At 38.6% G+C, this 20799-nt stretch overlaps 1 protein-coding gene across 1 annotated transcript; it reads left to right on the forward strand.

Annotated features, from left to right (window-relative positions):
* The first annotated feature begins 183 nt into the window (after positions 1 to 183).
* On the forward strand, positions 184 to 7149 carry Kcnrg (potassium channel regulator). Its single transcript, XM_036200020.1, has 2 exons — positions 184 to 1468; positions 6336 to 7149. Exons 1-2 carry the CDS (start codon positions 891 to 893, stop codon positions 6568 to 6570), a joined length of 813 nt encoding a protein of 270 aa, XP_036055913.1. The 5' UTR covers positions 184 to 890; the 3' UTR covers positions 6571 to 7149.
* The last annotated feature ends 13650 nt before the right edge of the window (positions 7150 to 20799 follow it).

Consider the following 20799-nt stretch of genomic DNA (forward strand, 5'->3'; position numbering starts at 1 on the left):
CTACAGAATGAGTTCCAAGACAGCCAGGGCTATACATAAAGAAACTATATCTTAGGGGGAAAAGGGACAGGAGAGATGGCTTACTGGTTAAGAGCACTGGCTGTTCTTCCAGAGCACCCACATGACAGCTCATGCCTTCCCGTAACTCCAGTTCCAGGGGATCTGACACACTCACATAGACACACATGCAGGCAAAACACTAATGCACATAAAATATTAAAAAATAAAGTACAGAGTGACTTCCTAAGCTACCAGCCATGAAATGGTCAAGCTGAAGGTGAGGTAAGGGCTATTTATTCTTAGCATAATTCATGATTGAGCCATTAAATCACTAAGGGGGTTCTCAAACCAGATCATGTTTTCTATAAGTCTTTCCTCAGCCATAAGGGCTTGGTAAATGTCTGTGGAGACAATGGTTTTCTGTCCTCATGATTTTGTTTGAAATACAGATTTATGTTATGGTTTCATGAAAAATGATTTCTTCAGTGCTGGAGGCAGAACTCAAGGCCTCACACACATTAGGCAAGTCTTCTACTCCTGAACCACACTCCTATTGGACGGGTTTTTTTTGTTTTGTTTTGTTTACTTGTTTTGTTTTTAGTGGATTATAGGAAAGGGATCTATTTGAAATCACGAGATATATTGACATTCTGTTTCATTTGCTATTTCCATTTTCTACACTGCATGTCTCCAAGCAACTCACATTTGCAAACACAGCTATGGATACACTATTTGTCTTGACAATAGTTACCTTGGAATTTTAGGTCTAGTTTTTTGTCTCCACTTTCCTGTTTCTTAATCATATATGACATTATGGTAGCAGGTTGAGTTAGAGGGTTTCTTTAAGTCTGTGTTAATGGTTTGTAGCGTCTAATGAAAAGCTAGGAAAAATGAATAACCAGGAGCTGGTCACTTTGAATGTGGGAGGGAAGATATTTACAACAAGGCTTTCTACCCTAAAGCAGTTCCCTACCTCTCGGTTGGCAGGCATGTTAGATGGCAGAGACCAAGAGTTCAAGACAGTTGATGGCCAGATTTTTGTGGATAGAGATGGTGCTCTGTTTAGTTTCATTTTAGATTTTCTGAGAAATCGTGAGCTTCTGTTACCCTCTGACTTTTCAGACTATCTTAGGCTTCAGAGAGAGGCTCTTTTCTATGAACTTGATTTTCTTGCTGATCTCTTAAGCCAGCACCTGCTACAGTCAAGACCTGCTGTCGTGGAGGTGCATTTCTTAAACCGAAATACTCAAGCCTTCTTCAGAGTGTTTGGCTCTTGTAGCAAAACCATCGAGCTGCTAATGAGAAGGATTACAGTGTTTGTAGAGCAGCCTACAGCGCTGGCCTGGAGCAGTAACCCCTTCCCTCCTCAGGTGACTCTGCTCGAACTGCCTCCACAAAGACCTTCTCACCATGACCTGGTTTTCCACTGTGGCTCTGATGGCACTATTGAGAACCACGCTGGAGTCAGGTATTTTGAATGCTGAAGTGTCTCTTTTATTCCAGTTTTCTGACATTTTCTCTCAAAACTGAAAGTTCTTTATGCCTAAAACTCTTCCTGGCCAAAAAAAAAAAAAAAAAAGTGTTTATTCAGACTAATGTTTTGTTCAGCTAGAACAAGTAGTTATTTTCTAAACTTGGGCACTTTCAGACTGAGAAGGTATTGTGGGACAGGTAATAAACCAAGACTGCCCAGGGAAAATAGAAACTTCGGTGGAGTTCTAAGCGGAACTGGTTCTGTAGATTATATTCCATTGCTAATGAATGGCTTAGAATGAGTCAGCTTCTTTCCGGCTTACACATAGGAGAGGTTCAGTGCTTTGGCCCAATTCCCTCACACACTATGCATTTGTTCTAGAACTTGAAAAAGGATGGCTGCCTTTTTATTTATTTCTTTATTTTTTGAGACAGGGTCTCATTATGTAGCTCTGGCTGTCCTGGAACTCTCACTGCCTCTCTCTCTGAGTGCTGGGATTGAAGGTGCACCTGCCTCTCCTGCTCTGCTGAATCCTAAGGCTGATTTCTGCCCTGCAGTCAGGGACACACCACCTCATCCCGTTAGGAATGGCTTAATGCTGCATATAGTCATTACCAACTGTGAAAGCAGTCTTTAACTTTTAGTAGGAAAAAGAAAACTTTTTTGTCTTCTTTACTTACAGCATTTAAAAGCAATCACTTTGAAGAGATAGACATATTTTAGAGTTCTTAGTCTTTACAGTAGCTATCAGGAAGGAGTCCAGTATTATTTCTCCCACAGCACATCCACCCCTTAGTCTCAGCTACCAACTGGAGGACAATGAGCAGTATAGCCAAGTATGACAATAAATCTATATAAATCCTTATTCCCTGGTCATCCAAAGAAGCTGAAATGTCATTTTAGAAATGGGTACTACTCAAATAAGCCATGAAGAACATCTAAGGTCCTGTTGTTACCAAACCGCTTTAAACTCTGTCCTTCATTTTCATTGGGGAAGGAAGTAGTTAAATAAGAGGAATAATGGGATTTTTTATTGTTTTAAATTTCAACTGAATAAATGATAATGACCTTTTTGGCATCCCTTTTCAGAAAGTTAGAAACCTAACGAAAAAGGGCATCCTCAATTTTAGGAAGACACATGATAGGTGAAAAGATGTCTTGGAAATACTCAATGTTCTGTTAGAATTTGGACAAACTAAATATAATCTTAGAAAACAAGGTTAGAAACAGAAATTGGATCATTCTTGTATATATACTGTATCAAGTGACTTCCCCCTTTTTGTTACAGTTCAGAAACAGCACAGAATGTTATTTGTAACTCTTAATCTGAGAAAGGTATATTTAGTTTTCATAACAGATAATTCTAAGACCAGAGCTATTTCTTTAGTAACTATTTTTTATAGGGTCACATGTGGCTCTGGACAGCCTGGAGATTCTGATTCACTTGTATCTGCTTCCTGAGTGCTAAGATTATAAGCATATGTTACCTCACCCAACTACCATGTGGTGGTATTTTTGGTTGTTTTAAGTTTGGAATTCCTCTTGTGTTTAATTTACATAGTGCCAGTTTCAGAATGGAGATATATAATCTATTTAAAGTGACATGAAAATAAATGGTAATTGGGTAAAAATTCTGGCCATAACTACTTTTGAGTAACTAACTGGCAATTATTTGTAATTTTTGCTAGTCTTTGGTCTAAATCTGTCTATTCAGATGTTTTTGGATGGTGGAAATGGTAAAAGAAGCCTGACTGGCTTCTAAGCTTCTTCAGTATGTTCTTAGTACTTGGTTATTCCTCTCAGGTTCCCGGCATTCATCTTTAGTTGCCTATTCACATGACAGCACACTACTTAGTTCAAGTTATGGTCTCAGGATTCTAGAGTTTCTTTTGTAGCCATTTTCTGATCTCTCTTTTTTAGATTAAACTAGATGGAAGATTATAGTTGACCTTAACTTTTAAAAAATAAGGTGTGGTGACGGAACTCAGTGGAAGAGTCCCTTGCCTGTCATGCACTGGGAGGCCTTGGGTTCTACCTGCAACACTAGAGAGAAGTGCAGGCTTTCTGTTAATTCATCCCATTCTTGGGTCTTGAAATTCTTTTTCAGTTTGGTCACAGGGAATGAGTTATAGTAGTTTTGGCTCAGTGGTTTACTGAATGTACATTCTACATTGCTTTTTTTTTTGGCCACCTATTACTTTCTATTTGTATCTTAATAATTTCATGATATTCTATAACTTTCTGACAACTGTTTCTAGACTATATTATTTAGATCCAGACTTGGGAATAGATGAAATGTTTTACTATTGTAAAAATTTGTATCAAACACAATAAACTTTTTTTTTGAAATGTGCTTTGTAGATTGATAACTTTTAGCTGTTAACTGTCTTCTTTGCCAGTAATACTGAACATAACCTCCAGTGACCATTTCAACATGACCTCAGTTAATAATGACTAGGGATGTGCTCAAACATTGTTTTATACTCATGAAACTATGCACAGCTTTGGTGTTTGCCTGGAACTAACCTAAGCCTTTTTTCACATTTTTAGAATAAACAGTGGGAAGACACAAAAATATCCTTGATGGCAGATATGCTCTGTGCTATATTGCCATTATTAGAGCAAACATGGGTGTTCTTTTCTGGAGCCATGTGCTGGCTTTGTGGAGTACTTAGTGAGTAAAGGGGTTTTCTTTCTTTCTTTCTTTCTTTCTTTCTTTCTTTCTTTCTTTCTTTCTTTCTTTCTTTCTTTCTCTCTCCTTTCTCTTCTCTCTTTCTTTCTCTCTCTCCCTCCCTTCCTTCCTTCCTTCCATCTTTCTTTCTCTCTCTTTCTCTTCTCTCTCTCTCCCTCCCTCCCTCCCTCCCTCCCTCCCTCCCTTCCTTCCTTCCTTCCTTCCTTTCTTTCTTCTTTTTTGAAACATGGTTTCTCTTGTGTAGCCCTGGCAGTCCTGGAACTCACCCTATAGACCAGGCTGGGCTCAAACTCACAGAGCTCTGCCTGTCTCTGCCTCCTGGGATTAAAGGTGTGTGCCACCGCCACCTTGTGGGATTTTTTCATTTTCAATACGGTTTTTACAACCATATTTTACTTTCCAATAACAGGCAATTACTGATGAAAAGACAGCAATAAAATGGAGTCTTGAGAGCCGGGCGGTGGCGGCGCAACCGAGGCCAGCCTGGGCTATAGAGTGAGTTCCAGGAAAGGCACAAAGCTTTTGAAACCCTGTCTCAAAAAAACCAAAAAAAAAAAAAAAAAAAAAAAAAAAAAATGGAGTCTTGACAGAACTTCAAATCTTAACCTGAAAAGGTTGGTTTGATAGGAATAAATCACGAATTATGATAGTACTAGTAATTAGATTTAGTGGAAAATTGTGAAAGTACAGTGTTAATAAAGATAATTTAATGATCAGTTAGGCAAATTGGGTAAAAGAAAACTGAAAAAAAAAAAAACCTAGAAGTTACATTGTATCAGAAATTAGGCCAGTTTAATTGACAAAATTGTTCCAGAAAAATAAATGGTAAGTCAACAATTTTGATTATATTCTTAAATATAGTTGTGATGACTTGGAATTACAGTTTCTATTTTAATATTTAGAGTTACTGATTCAAATTTGAAAATGAAATCTCAAAAGGAAATCTGTTAAAAAAAAAAATGTTATGAGCCAGGCATGGAGGCCAGTCTACATAATGAGTTTCAGAGTGGCCAGAGATAAAAAAAAAAAAAAAAATAAGACTCAGTCTCAAAAAAGAAAAAAGTCAGGTTGCCAAGCTTCGGTGTACACCTGTAACCCTAGCATTTTGTCTGAGGCAGAGGATCATGAGTTTGAGGCCTGTTCAGTTCCAAACCTGGGACAAATAGTTTAGGTACCTATTTAACATATCAAAGTGGATGCTGGCCGCCAGGTTTTCCCAGTATCCTTCAGTCCTTACCTGTAACAGGCTGGCATACCCTGCCCCCTACCCTAAACTATGGTGATATTTTATTTGTGCTGAAATGTGATTTTATTTGTATGTTAATAAAGTTGCCTGGGGATCAGAGGTCATAGCCATTAAGCAGAAGTCTGGCAGTGGTAACACACACCCTTAATCCCGATCACATGGCAGGCAGAGTCTGTGTGTTCAAGGACACAGCCAGCATGGTGACACACACCTTTAATCCAAGTACCAACCATAGAAACTTGGAGGTCTGTATAGACAGGCAGTGATGAGAAAATCATGTGGTTGGGTTTACAGCCAATGAGAAGGCAGAAAAGAAAGTCAATAAAAAAAGACACACAGGAAGTAGGTCTTTTCCTCAGGGAAAGGATGGCAGTGGTAGCAGGTAGTAAGAAGGTGGTCTTAGCTCTTGGCTACTGCTCTCTGATCTCTGGGCTTTTAACTCTGCATTTGGCTGTGTTTCTTATTTAATAAGACCGTTTAGAATTACATCTACACTAAACTTCTCCAGCCCAGGGGTTGGGCTGCCCTCCCCTATACAATCCAACCATTTTGGTCACCTGGTCCGTTTTGTTTACTCTCTTTGGGCCTCTTGGCTACTCACCTGGTTCCTCTCTCTACTCTCCCTTCTCCCTCCTCCTCACATGGCTCAGGGTCATGTCCACTCTGGACTCTCTCAGATGTCCCTGCCTCTGGCTATGCTCACTCCCTTTTATCTATAATAAATTTTCTCCTCCGTTGTACCTTTCCTTTTTATTTTATTTTTTCATTCAAGGCCATGATGGTCTACACAAACACTGTCTCAAAAAACCAAAACAGAGAAAGGTATGATGCCTTTATCTGAGGTTGTAAATAAGTTTACTTGTGTAGTTTTATTAGCTGTTAAAGGAATGCTTTGTAATTAAACACTTCTTTGTATGTCTCAGGTACATTTCCATAAAGCCTGATAACCGAAAGTTGGCGAATGGAACAAATGTCTTCGGCTTGCTGATCGATACTTTATTAAAGGAAGGCTTTCATCTGGTCAGCACTAGAACCCCAGCCTCTGGAGACAAAAGTGAATGCTATGTCTTTGAAAGGATAAAAAGCCCTCAAGTGCTGGGGGTTAATAAAACACGAAAACCAGAAAATACCACCATACCAGCGCCATCTCAGAAGTGACACTGTTAAAGAGGCAGTAAAGGGAAATGGTCTTGTTTGGAAATTCCACACCTGGAGCATGCATGTCAGTCAGAGTTGTACTCAGTCTGACCTTGGATGTTCTCTTGTATCTGCCCTGCATGCTCTCTCAAAACAACACTGCACCGTGTGCTTTAGTACTTGGTCCTTCAAAACCTTTTGACAGGAAATCTCACAGCTTCTAAAAATGGGCTCTGGACTTGGACTGTGTCTGATCCTAGTTTAGTCATTTATTAGCTATGTGACTTAAGCAAGGCATTTAACATTTCTGTGTTTCAGCTTTATTAACTAGGGACAAAAGGGTGGTGGTTAAAGGGAACAAAGTTCTTCTCATGTCCTGGCATGTGGTAGGCACTCAGTAACTGTTAATAATGATAATGACCATGGGTCACTTAATTCCAAACCCATTTCTTCTGAGACCTTGTTTTCTCCCTTGCCCTTTTGTTTATCTGCAGTGTCAGGGATTGAACCCTCATGCATGCAAAATGTCCTCTAGGACTAACTTGTACACCCCAGCAGCTGGTCATTCTGCACAGACTTATATATCAACATAAAACCATGTTTCCCTCACTTAAATATAAGTTCTTTGAAAAGTTTCTAATGCTACTATATATACAATATTGTGCTAAACTTATCAATCATACAGTATCTAAATTTGGTGAAAAGTTTTAGAATAACATTTAAAATACACATAATAACTTAGCTTCTCTCGTGTTACATTTGTGTTATTTTAAACACTGGGATAAACACTAAAAGAAATCACTTCATCAAAAGGTTTCTAATGTTTGCTTATAGTTGAGTGAAAAGCTGTTGTGCGGAAACACTTCAAAGTTTTCAATTCATTCAAGAATATCTTTTAGATATTTGTCTTAGTTAAGATTTCTATTCCTGTGATGAAATACCAGGACCAAGTTCAAGTTGAGGAGGAAAGGGCTTAATTCTGCTTGCCCTTCTGTGGGGTCCCTGTAAACACCAGGACCTGCAGAGTAACCATCCATCTGAGGCAAGAAGGAAACCCAGTTTAACACAACTTAGCCTGTGTTGGTTCAGACTTGAATCTGACACTGGGCAGTTTATTTTAGTCATATTTAAGTGCAGTACAACACTGGAAAAAAATTTCCTGGTGACAATCACAATAAAAAAAAAAAGGGTGTGTGTGTGTGTGTGACAACATTGCAAAGTACATGTGACCTCTTCAGTAAGAATGGGTGCTATAGCTTAAAGTCCCAGGGGAGGATCTGATGTGGTTTGGTCATCATAGAGGTCACCAAGTTACAAAGTATGTGTGACATGTCTCCTAGGGATGGGTTCTATTGACTGAGAGACAAAGATAAAGATACAGGTCTTGGGAGGAAGAGTCTGGGATAAGCATAATAGTCTGGGGGATCAGGTGTGGCTTGGCATAGATCATTAGTCTATTAACTACATTTATTCCCAGACTTCTGGGTAGAAAACTGGTACACGTCTCCTTAATTGAGGAGATGTATTTAATATTCCTGCTTTTCCTAGTACTTATCTATGAGGCACCCCTAGTGCCTAGGGACCCTGTGCCCTCTACACAGTTCCATATTTTAGTCCATCATTAAAGGAAGTCAGGACAGGAGCTCAGACTGGGCATGAACCCAAAGGCAGGCGCTGATGCAGAGGCTATGGAGGGGTTCTGCTTATTTGCTTGCTCTTCATGGCTTGCTCATCCTGCTTTTTTATAGAACCCAGGACCAGCAGCCCAGGGATGGGCTTGGCCCTCCCCCATAAGAAAATGTTCTATAGGTTTACCTTCAGCCTGATCTTATGGAAGCATGTTTTTCAATTGAGGTTCCCTCCTTTCAAATGACTCTATTCTGTGTCAATTTGACATAAAACTAGCCAGCACATTATACTAAATTCTAAAGATTAAAATAAACATGGAGTAGGTAAAACTCCTAATTTCCAAGCAGCATGCATTCAAATAAAGAGATGAATAACCACAGCAGAAAAAAAGCTCAAAGTTCACCACTATGGAATAAGCAATAGAATGATTTATGTAGATCCTTACAAAGTATGAGGTAGGGCTGGTGAGATGAGTTCCTGTGAGAGCCAAAGTTACATTTTAAGTTTTAATTACTATGCCTAAGAGATCCATGAAACAAAAATACCTCTGATCTGTAAGCCCCTTGCCTAAGGACAGATAGCTCCTGAAATGCTGGAGACTATTGTTTAAGGGAGATAACAAGCTACTTGTTTTCACTCCCCTAAACAAGTTTGTTTGACCCATCTGCACCACATGCTTGATCACATGTGGGCAGGAGGTTCACAGGCAGGAAATATGTCAGGATGTGTGCTTGTCCCTGACTGGATCTGATGGGAAATACTTAAGCTACTGTAAACCATGGCTCAGGGTCCTCTTCTGGAAACCCAGAGAAGGACCTGGCCAGAGCCCACCCACCTGGCCAGTATTTCATGAAAGCTTGCTTCAAATTTGGCTTTAAACTCACTCTCGATTGGTGGGAGTAACACTCCATCCTGAGAACCTCCCTGGAAGAAGGAGGAAACTGCTCCTAAAAGTTGTTCTTTGACTTGCACATGCTCCATGGTGCACACATGTGCACACACGAATGCATGAGCAATCTCCAAGATTGTAAAACCAAAACCATGAAGCAGAGCTGGTTGTAGTGAACGTCTTTAATCCTAGTACCTAGGAGGCAGGTGCATTTCTGTGAGTTCAAGCCAGCCTGGTCTACATTCCTAGTTTCAAAGGCTATCCAGGGCTATGTATTAAGACACAGTCAAAATATGTGTGTGGGAAAAATCTGGGAAATCCCTAGGACACAGGCTTGGTGAAAGTGGCGCACACCTTTAATCCTAGTACTTGGGAGGCAGAGATAGGTGGATCACTGTGAGTTCTAGGCCAGCCTAGTCTATAGAATGAGACTGTCTCCAAACAAAAGTTCTAGGGTACATATATGTACATATAGTTTCCATTTATAGAAAAATGCATATACACATTTAATGGATTTAGTAAAAATGCAAATCACTTGTGGAGAGGACACTGAGTAAGTGGAATTTAGGTATGGATGAAAGATGTTTCACTAGACCATCTAGTATATGGCTATTAAAACTATACATTCATCAATATCTTCCAACTATAAATCCTGCAACCTGTTATAGTGACTTGCCTGCAAGACACACTGGTGCAATAGTGACACAGATGTTACAGGAGTGACCACCCGTTCTGTGATTGGATTAAGGCCTACTCCATGAGATGGAACCCATGCTGACACTGCTAAGATTGGCTAAGAACCTGAGACTAGATAGATTATGGGTCTAGGGGAAAACCCAATACTATTATTCTACTAAACACACCAATAGAACGACTCCTAATGACATTCTGATATATCCATAAATTAGTGCTTCTCTCAGCTCTCATCAGAGAAACTTCTTCTTGCAATAGACAGCAACTAACACAGAGACCCACAACTGGACAATGTGGCGGGAGTGAGGGACTTTGGAGCACTCAGTCCTAAATTCAAAGTCCTCCCTCCAAGGCCCAGGGGGTCTATGCAGAAGATGATGTGGAACGACTATGAAAAAAAAAAGAGCCAGAGGTGAGTGAGTTTCAGGACAGCCAGGGCTACACAGTGAAATCCTGTCTCAAAATTCAGCATCAAAACAAACAAAAGCCAGAGGTAAAGCATGATTCCAAGGAGACCGTGTCTTCCAGACACAACAGGACTCCTATACATATGAACGCAGAGAGGCTATGGCAGGCACACACAAGGCCTGCACACAGGTTGAAGCCAGATGGAGTCCTAGCACTGAGGGGGGAGTAGGCAGGACTCCTACCCCAAGCAATAAGCTATCTGCACCCACTGACAAAGGAGAACTCAATTTTCTCCAGAGGAATCTTATTGGATATATTAACCAGACTTTAGGGCAGACCCCACGTTCTGCAGGAGACGGCCAATACAAAATGAACTCAATGATATTTCTCTAGACTTTTTGTCTCAGATGCTTTATTTGGAAATTTTTTGTTTATTTTATTGGTCTTTCACTTGTTGATTTTTGTTTTTGTGGGGACTTTTTGTTTTGTTTTAAAGAGAAAGAACATAAAGTTGTGTGGGTAGAGTGTATAGGGAGGTAGGGAGCATCTGGAAGGAACTTGGAGATGGGAAAACAAAAATATAGTATGAAAATTTTTTTTCAATAATATGTTTAGGAGTTAAAAGTATTCACCCAAATTCATTTATAGAGAAGCAGAAGGGAAATATATATATATATATATGTGCACACAAGGTACTAGGCATAGTAGCTCATGACTGCAGCCCCAGCACCGGGAAGCTGAGACAGAAAGGAGGACCCCAAGTTAGAAAGATCCTTGAACTGTGTTTGCTGGGCTACAGAGTGATAAAATTAAAAAAAAAAAAAAAAAAAAAAGAATCAAACACACACCAAAAATAAACATTGAGCAGTGGCAAAAACAAACAAAAACAAAACAAACAAAAAGTTCTACATTAAAGATCCTCACACCAAAGCTATGGTGAACCTTCAATTCCAGAAAGACAACCCCAAGGTGGTCTAAGCCTTCAATGGAGGATCTGGGAGATAAGGCCATGTACTGATGCTGCTGGAGGTCTGATGGGGCTCCCCTAAAACATAAAGAAGAGACTGGAGACAATGTGGATGGAGCCTCTGGTCAAGAAAAAAGAAACTGGCCGGGTGGTGGCGCACGCCTTTAATCCCAGCAATCAGGAGACAGAGGCAGGCGGAGCTCTGAGTTCAAGGCCAGCCTGGTCTAGAGTGATTTCCAAGACAGCCATGGCTTTGACATAGACAAACCCAGTCTTGGAGGAAAAAAAAAAACCAACGTAATGTACAGTTTTGATGCTGCATCCCAGCATGTTGTAATGTTACCTGATCATTTAATTAGAATTGCACCCACTCTGATTGGCATCCTGAGTTCTAGATATTGTGCCTTGCAAATTGCAGCTTTCATATTCATGGCATCAGCCTTGTTATTGAAACATCATGCTGCACATTTGTTGAAAGAAGCGGGGAGGGGTAGGTGGAGAAAGGCTAAATCAAAACAAATAAATAAGCATTGAAAAGGAAGAAGCCATACCTGAAAGACTGCGTGTGTATGCCAGGGATTGTGGCCACTCTTGTGGCATAGTAATGCCTATTGTTTCATACTGACAGAGTTTTACTGTACCACACCCTTCCTGGTCTACAGAGCGAGTTCCAGGACAGCTAGTGCTACACAGGAAAACACTGCCTTAAAAAGAAAAGAACAGAAAAGAAGGAAGGAAGGAAGGAAGGAAGACAGAAAGGAAGGAAGGAAGGAAGGAAGGAAGGAAGGAAGGAAGGAAGGAAGGAAGGAAAGAAGGAAAGAAGGAAGGAAGGAAGGAAGGAAGGAAGGAAGGAAGGAAGGAAGGAAGAAACAAAGAAACAAAGAGAGAGAGAAAAGAAAACCTTGGTAGAAATGGTGATACTCCTAAGAGCCGTTTAGAAATTTCTGAATTCTAGGTTGTGGGAAACAAAGAAAAACTCCAACTTTTTCTAAGAGTACCTCAATAAGTTATGTATAAGGGAAAAAGCAGGATACTTTTAGTAATATTAAGGTCAGTGACTGATAGTAATGGTCCAAAAGGAAGAACTATCTAAGAATGGATGTCTTGATTTGTTTTGTTTAAGTAGTATCCATTCTTTCATTTTTTATAGAAATAGCATCTTACTTTAGTGCACTGTTTCAGTTTGGGGAAGAATGGGTTTAAAAAAAACACAATAAACATGAACAATTAAAAAATAAAAACAAAAACAAAGCTTAATATCCACATTGCTGTCTTCAGGGGTACTTTGACTATAGGAAGGTAATACATTTCTTTCTGAAACCTTCCATAGAGTAACTTTTATATTACTAAACTTTGCTCTTGGCAAATTTTTTTTCTTTAACACTAGAAGAATCTCTAGTAATAGACACTTCCAGTGATGTAACTTTTCCTGTTATTTATGAGAATCAGCATAGTTTGTCAGATGCAAGTAGTATAGAAGAAAAGTCAGACACAAGCAAACTAGGTAAGTCTCAAGTTTGTCTTAAATAGTCTCCTACTATTTTAGATTCTTGGTCTCATATGTATTTTAAAGCCAACTCTAAGTTAGCTCCTGTTTCATCACAATGCAAGCACTCTGTAGATATAGTGTGTATGTTTAACTCAAGAGTAAAATTAAGTTCTAGTAGCACCTTTCAAAAAACTTTTACAGGAAGCATTTCCAATCAATCTTGTAAGTCATAGAGGTTCAAGAAGAATCAGAAGCTAAAAATTTTTGATGCCTGTTCAGAAATAAAACTGGATGATGGAAAGAAACTTAAACAAACATAACAAGTAAGGAAATACAAGAGGACCACCCAACCCATTAATGGTGCCACTATGATTACACATGAGAAGTAATGATAGTATCTGGGATTTGTTAGGTCAAGGTTTTTGGTGTTGCTGGACAAGGTAGATTTCTGTCATAATTTTCTTATAACTTAAAATAATTTAAGGCTTAAGAGATGGCTCACTGGTTAGGAGCACTTACTGCTTTTCAAATCAACACAGAACCCATGTCAGGTGGCTTACAACTACACATGACTTCAATTCCAGGGGAGTCAACACCATCATCTTGCCTCTGTGGGCAGGGATACATATACACAGAGACATGCACATAAATAAAAAATATTTAAAAAGTAAGCAAATTAACTCAATGAGGAAGAGTTGATTGGTCCCCATATGAAAAATTTTGAAGTCATTTATTCCTACACAAAAATATTGACTTTCCTATATTATCTGTAAACTACCCCATTTTATTAAAACTATATTGTCTGTCTCCCTTTCTGAAAGACCCATACCTAGATACTCCAGTTAGTGTCCCACTCAATACAGAATAAACCAAAGAAGCTCACTGAGATGACAGATGTTTCCAGATGTGATAAATGCTAAATTAATTAATGAATAAACTCTGTTCACTCTGAAACTACACTTTTCCTAATGAATAATGTGGAATATTCCTTTACACTGTGTGAATATATGTTGCTGTGACGGGTTTAATAAAGAAGCTGATTGGCCAATAGTTAGACAGGATAAGTATGGTGGGAGAGCCAGACTAAGGAGACTGGGAAGAAGGGTGGTCAGGGCAGTTGCAAGCAGATGCAGAGAGAAGCAAGATGATCATGCCATGTTGAGAGAATGTATCACCAAGTGGCAGAGGGTAAATAGAAAAATATGGGTTAATTTAAAATGTGAGAGCTGGGCATGGTGGCACATGCCTTTAATCCCAGCACTCAGGAGGCAGAGATAGGCAGATCTCTGAGTTCAAGGCCAGCCTAGTCCACAAAGTGAGTTCCAGGACAGCCAGGGCTACACAGAGAAACTCAGTCTTCAAACAAACAAACAAAAAAGTTACCTAAGTACCAAGCCTAGGCTATCGGCCGAGCATTTATAATTAATATTAAGTCTCTCTGTATTTATTGGGGAGCTGGCAGTCCTGACAAAAACTCTGCCTACAAATAATATATATATATATATTCAAATTATGGTCAACTCTTCTTAAAATAGTGCAGTATTGTGATCTCATGAGTTTAGAGAAATTATTTGAACTGCTTAATTTAATCCATTGTCCATATTATGAATTGTGCTGGCAACTAGAGAGGGACAGGAATTTTTGTCCTACACAATAAGGTTCTTCAATGCTGAGAATAGTACTTAGTACATAGTAGATATCAATAAGTACTCACTGAACAAATGACTGTTATGTTTATTGTATATTTCCATGGATATTATATCAGCTCATTAAAATCTATTTCTAATCTCAAAATTGTCATCTGGAAATATAGATGACTAAAAACACATTAATAGCAGCTTAAATATTTCCTGTTTTAGTCCTAGATAACTTGAGATAGTATATTGTCTTTTAATTAATTTTTAGCTTTTAAGTCTAATCAGCAAACACCATAATGAATTAAACAGCATTATATGCATGTCACTTACACTCAACTAGCTAAATCACATACATAGCAAAAATTTATCAAAATAAATATATTGTAGAGTGTACTGCGAGCAAGAAAGTACACCAAACCAATTCTTCCCCAAACTAAGACAGAGAAAACTGGAGCCAATTGCAATTTGTTTTTGGATAAGACATTTATTTTAGGTTATATTAATTTTTGGCTTGTTTGTTTTAGTTTTTTGAGACAGAGTTGAACATAGGTGAGACTGATCCTCCTATGTTCATCTCCCAAGTGGTAGGAAAGTTATAATGTTATAATTTGTAATGGGATAAGAATTTATTTTTATGTGTCATTATAGCTTTTATAGAATACATTTTTTTTGGTAGTGTAAGAGTTCTCCACCATTTACAACATTACTACCAGGGCTCTTCATTCTGTGTTACCTGTCTACATTCAGGCAACAAGTCTCACATACTTTAAATGTCAATTAAAAAAAAAATACAAAAACAAAACCTGAGCCAGGTGGTGATGCAAGCCTTTAATCCCAGCACTCAGGAGGTAGAGGCAGGTGGATCTGAGTTTCTGGTCAGCTTGGTCTACAGAGTGAGTTCCAGGACAGCCAGGGATACACAGAGAAACCCTGTCTTGAAAAACCAAAATCTGAATCCTTTGGGTCAACTGTGCTTTTATAGTATTTACACCTATTTATTATGCAATGTGGAGGGATTGCTGGGAGTCAACTCCAAATCATCAGGTATACTATGAACAAATTCTACACCTGAGCCACACCCCCATCTATTGTTGGAAGTATTAAGGCAACTCCACATAGATAAAAGGGAGGTTTGTTTTGTGGGGTAACTTACAAGTGAAGGGATAGGTTACAGGGTCCGGGAAAGGTGTAGCGCAGTCCAGCAGTGTTCTCTGGAGAACTCTGCTCGGTCTACCTCCAGTGTCAAGGATCCAGGAACCAAGAGAGCCAGCACATCTGGATCTCAGGTCTTAAGGGCTCCCATCTCCACCCCGCCTTGTAGGCATGAGTTACGGGAAGCCTCAGTGAGGGTAGTACTTCCAGGTCAAAGCTGGAAATCTACCCACTACATCCATCCCTTAATTATTTTTTGAAAAGCCTATTCCTGTTGGTTTAGGTTGGATATTAAAGGTGTTTTGATATATGGTCAAATGTCAAATCAACCAATAGTTTCTGTGGTTAAAAAAAAAAAAAGTTTCCTTTATATCTTGACTTGCTTTATGACTTGTTTTGTAGGTATGAATTTTGAAACCATGGGTATTACACACCCCCTCCCCACAAGAGGCAGGGGGTTAAATTGACCAAACCACTTAGACCAGGTGGAGAAGGAACTAAAAGTGGAAACAGAAAGACACTGTACAAGACAATGTCTGACAACAGCTTACTTGGTAGACAGAGTAAGTGCCACATGAGATGATCCCCTCAGTACAAGACTGTAAGTAATCTTAAACACTTTCAGGGAGATTGGACAGTTGCCAGTAGAATGTCTTTGGGTCTAGGAATGTGGCTTAGTTGGTAAGATGTCTTCGAACACACACAAAATTTGTAGTTTGGGCACTATCACCATATAAAATTGGGTATGTTGGTACATGCCTATAAATCTGGCACTTGAAAAGGTAGAGTTGGAAGGACAAAAGTTTGGTTCATCCTCAGCTATATTAGTTTGACATTAAACTGGATTATAGGAGACCCTGTCAGAAAAAAAAAAAGTCTCTGTTTTATAATTTGTGGCCTACATACTTGCAAACTATAGGATATACTGAGTTCTCAGATGTCCTGGTTTTTAGGTTTAAATTTTTTTTTTTTTTAAATCTTTTGAGACAGGGTTTCACTTTGTAGCTTTGGCTGGCCAGGATGGGATTCACTATGTCAACAAAGCTGTCCTGAATTCAGTTTTATGGCAAGGAAATTTGGCATGACTATTGTAGCACCCTAGAAGCAAAGAAAATCTAAACCAAATAATAATGATAACAATGGAAATGATCATGAGGCATGGTGATACTTGCCTGTAATCCTATCCATTGGGAGGCTAAGGCAGGAGGACCACAAGTTTGAAGCCCATCTGGGTTACATAGTCAGACTGCATATGCAAAAAAGAAAATTGGTTGTGAAAGAATAAATGTAACATATTTCAAAGTAAAAAAAATAAAATACACAGAACATTTGATTGCTAAGATTTAAAAAAAAGGGAGGTATAAAAATCACATTTTCATTCTGGAAAGTAGTAGTAATATTACTAAAGGCTGACAAGCTTATGATATCTGAAAGACTGTGAGCTCCTTGTTTACAATATTACATTTGAACTGATAGTTAGGCATTTAGTCAAAAATACTTTAATTAAAGGTCATCCGCTTTGCTAAGATAAGACTCTATGTGAAAATCAGGCTAAAGAAACAAATTTGGCAATTATTCACATAAAGCCAGTAAGATCAGACAAGCTCACTGAAGCTCTTTAGTAAGGTTAGTGAATCCTTTTCTTTATAAAAGATGTATAGGGCTAAAAGGATGGCTCAGAGGTTTAGAGCACTTGTTGCTATTACAGAAGATCAGGGTTCAGTTCCTAACACCCACATGGTAGTTCATAACCATCTGTAACTCCAGCTCCAGGGGATATGATGCCCTCTTCTGACCTCTGAGGGCATCAGACAAGCAGGTCATACACAGACATACATACAGGCAAAATCCTCATAAAATAATAAATTAAAAAAATTTGAATAAAATTTAAGCTATAATTACTTATATAAATAAGCTATTTTATTAGGTATAAAATATTCAATAGTCCCCAAATTGAATTAAAATGCTTTCTTTTTCCTAAGAGTGTCATCTCTTAAAGTCTATATTTGTAGGAAAATCCCTACACTTGTGTCAGTTAGAAGGGTCAATGACTAAAATGTGCTAATACTATTGAACTTTACCTTCTTCTTTAATAAAAAAAGTATTTTCCCAATATTAGACAGAGGGAATGAAATTTAGGAATTAAAGTCTAAATTTGGTCAGTTCAAATGTTACAAAATTTGCATAGCTTTAATTTCTCAAATGGGAAAACCAAATAATGGAAATGGGGGAAGTGTACCAATTTCTGGTTTCACTAAAACACAAAGATCTGGCATCCTGACTGAACAGCTGTAATAAGAAAATAGAAATTTAGCCGGTCATAGTGGTTCACACTTTTAATCCCAGTACTCAGGAGGCAGAGGCAAGTGGATCTCTGTGAGTTCAAGGACAGCCTGTTATACAAAGTAAGTTCCAGGACAGCCAAGGTTGTTGCAAAGAGAAACCCTGTTTGGGGTTTGCAAACAAATAAACAGAAACTTGAAAACCAGGAAGACAAGTTATTCAAGACTACAACTGTGGCATTTCAGAGGAGATTTAGCAAGACATTCCAGCAGATGTAATTATTTGCTTTATCTATTTGCTTTAGATAATTGACTTGTTCTTAAGTATGTTTCTCCATCAAAAGCAAGTTAAAAAAAAAATCAACAACTCAATTATCTAAAATAGGATGCTAGGATGCCAGGTTTTTGTGACTGGGGAGATGATTCAGTAGCTAAAAGCACTTCTTGGAGGACCTGCCTGGTTTGATTCCCAGGGCCCACATGGCAGCTGACAACTATCTATAACTCCAATGCCAGGAGGTCCAATGGCACTAGGAACACACACAGTACCCAGACACACATGCAAGCAAAACACTTACACACATGAAAAAATCATCTTGTGCTTTAGCCTCCTAAAAGGCGGGTGACAGGCTAGCGCCACCAGGCCCGGCCATGCTTTCTATACTTTAAACTACTTCTGTTTTGTTTTGTTTGTTGAGACAGGGTTTCTCTGTGTAACAGTCCTGGCACTTACTCTGTAGACTAGGCTGGCCTTGAACTCAGAGATCTGCCTGCCTCTGTCTCCCAAGTGCTGGGATTAAAGGACTGCACCACCTCTGCCCAGCATTTCAATTATTTCTTACAAGCTGATTTTTTCTTTTTCTTCAAAGCATCACATTTTGACTCCTAAAGGGCTGCATGCAATCCTGAATGTTTGCTTCAACAGAAATGAGGGCATCTTATGCAAAAGAAACCAGTCTCAAAGTGCCAATCCTCATTTCTCTATCTACTGCCCAGGGCCCACTTTCTTTCTTCACACTACACTATCTGCTGCTCCTTCATCATGCCTTGATTCCTGTCTTTTTTTTTTTCTTTTTCTTTTGGTTTTTCGAGACAGGGTTTCTCTGTGTAGTTTTGGTGCCTGTCCTGGATCTCACTCTGTAGCCCAGGCTGGCCTCGAACTCATAGAGATCCGCCTGGCTCTGCCTCCCGAGTGCTGGGATCACAGGCGTGTGCCACCACCGCCCAGCGATTCCTAATGTACTTCGTCTATCATTGTCTCATTCCAGCCACTGCTTATCTTCTACCTCCTTTAAGAAGTTCTTTGAGTTTAAATCTAATTTCTTTTGAGCTACTTGTTAGCAATAGTTTACATTCCATTAATCTGTTTTTGTAAGGTTCCTTGTTTACATGACCATCTTTTATAGATGTACAGTGAAATATTGGTTTTAAAATATGCCCTTAATAAAGATTATCTTGCTTGAAAAATGTAAACAGAAGTCTTGGAAAGCATTTGAAGTAGCATTTTAACAATTCTTGTTATTTTTGAGACAGTGTTTCAGTATGTAGCATTGGCTGGCCTGGAGCTTGCTATGTGGACCAAACTGGCCTTGAATTCACATAGATACTGATTGCTTCAGCCTTGTTATATTTTAGTATTTTATTTTGTTTTTTTGAGACAGTGTGTTGCTATGTGTAGCCTAGGCTGGCCTTGAATTTGTGATCATCCTGTCTCAGCTTTTTGAGGGCCTAAGATTACAGTTGAGTCCTACCATACCACACCTCTAACAGCAACTTTTTCTAAGTACTTTGTTTGTTTATTTGTTTATTCGGAGCTGAGGACTGAACCCAGGGCCTTGCACTTGCTAGGCAAGCACTCTACCACTGAATTGAATCCCCAACCCCTAGCAGCAACTTTTGATGGAAACAAACTACATTCATTTGAATAGAATTTGAAACGTGAAGTTACTACATTTTAAAATTGTTTCAGTAAAAATACTGTCCTTTTTCATCACATATAAAAGAGCCATAGTCAAAACTAGTAGTCATTCTTTTTGTTTAGTGACACTGTGGATTGAATACAGGGGCTTAGACATATTAGATAAGTCCTCTATCACTAAATTATACCTTAGTTGCTTTTTTTTTTTTAAACCAAATCATGTTAAGTTGCTTGGCCTAGCCTTGAACTTGCTTTTGTAACCCATGCAAGCACTGAATTTCTGATATTATTGCCTTAAACTATTGAGTAGCTGGGATTCTAGGTCATCTACAATAGTCATTCATAATAATCCAAGCCCTTTGACTGAAGCAACTTCAGATTTTGCAACCAATAAATTTTTAACTGAAATGACTTATAATTTGAAATCTTTAGTGTGAAATTAATACAATTTTGATCGAAACAGTGAATTTTTGCTTTAAGGAGTGGAATTCTTCAAGTTGAACCTTTATCCCCAAATTAGTGACTCACATTTTGGGAAGTGGTGGGAAGGGTCTCATATATCTGAGGTCTTAAACTTGATATGTATCTGAGGATCATGAAGTGGATTCTTCCAATTCCACTTCACAAGTGCTGGGATTACACAGGTATGTACCACTAGGCTCAGCTTAATTAGACATTGAAGATCAAATCTCCAGCTTCTTGAATGTGAGTCAAGCACTTTACTAACTGACATCCCCAGCTTGTACTCTTCTGTTTAAAACAGTCCAAATAGCCAAGTGCAAGTGCAGTAGTGTGCACTTTAATCCCAGCACTCAGGCGGCCAAGGCAAGGTAGACCTCTGAGTTCCAGGCCAGCAGGGTTACATAGCGAGACCTTGTCCTTTTTTTTTTTTTTTAATGATCAAATACTGTGTTGACAGAACTTAAGTAAGTATAATTCTTAAAGTTTCTATACATGCATTATACTTTATAATGGTTTATAGTAAGGTCTTACTCATAAAACTAATAGTGCTCTAAGATGGTACACTAAAATATTGCAATTTCTGTTACTGCATTAGACACTGAAGGTAAACTTCAGTTAACTACACTGCACATTTCCTACTAATCAAACTAAATATTTTTTGATAAAATTTAATTTTTTTTCTGTTTGGTGATTTTGAGACAGGATCCAGTTATGTTGGCAAAAA

Source organism: Onychomys torridus, chromosome 9 (assembly GCF_903995425.1).
Source record: "Onychomys torridus chromosome 9, mOncTor1.1, whole genome shotgun sequence".
Classification (NCBI taxonomy): domain Eukaryota; kingdom Metazoa; phylum Chordata; class Mammalia; order Rodentia; family Cricetidae; genus Onychomys; species Onychomys torridus.

Excerpts from the sequence above, each read along its gene's own strand:
- Kcnrg (XM_036200020.1), top strand. The coding sequence starts at position 891 with ATGAATAACCAGGAGCTGGTCACTTTGAATGTGGGAGGGAAGATATTT. Across the intron at positions 1,469-6,335 it reads GAGAACCACGCTGGAGTCAG|GTACATTTCCATAAAGCCTG; the intron begins GTATTTTGAATG and ends TGTATGTCTCAG.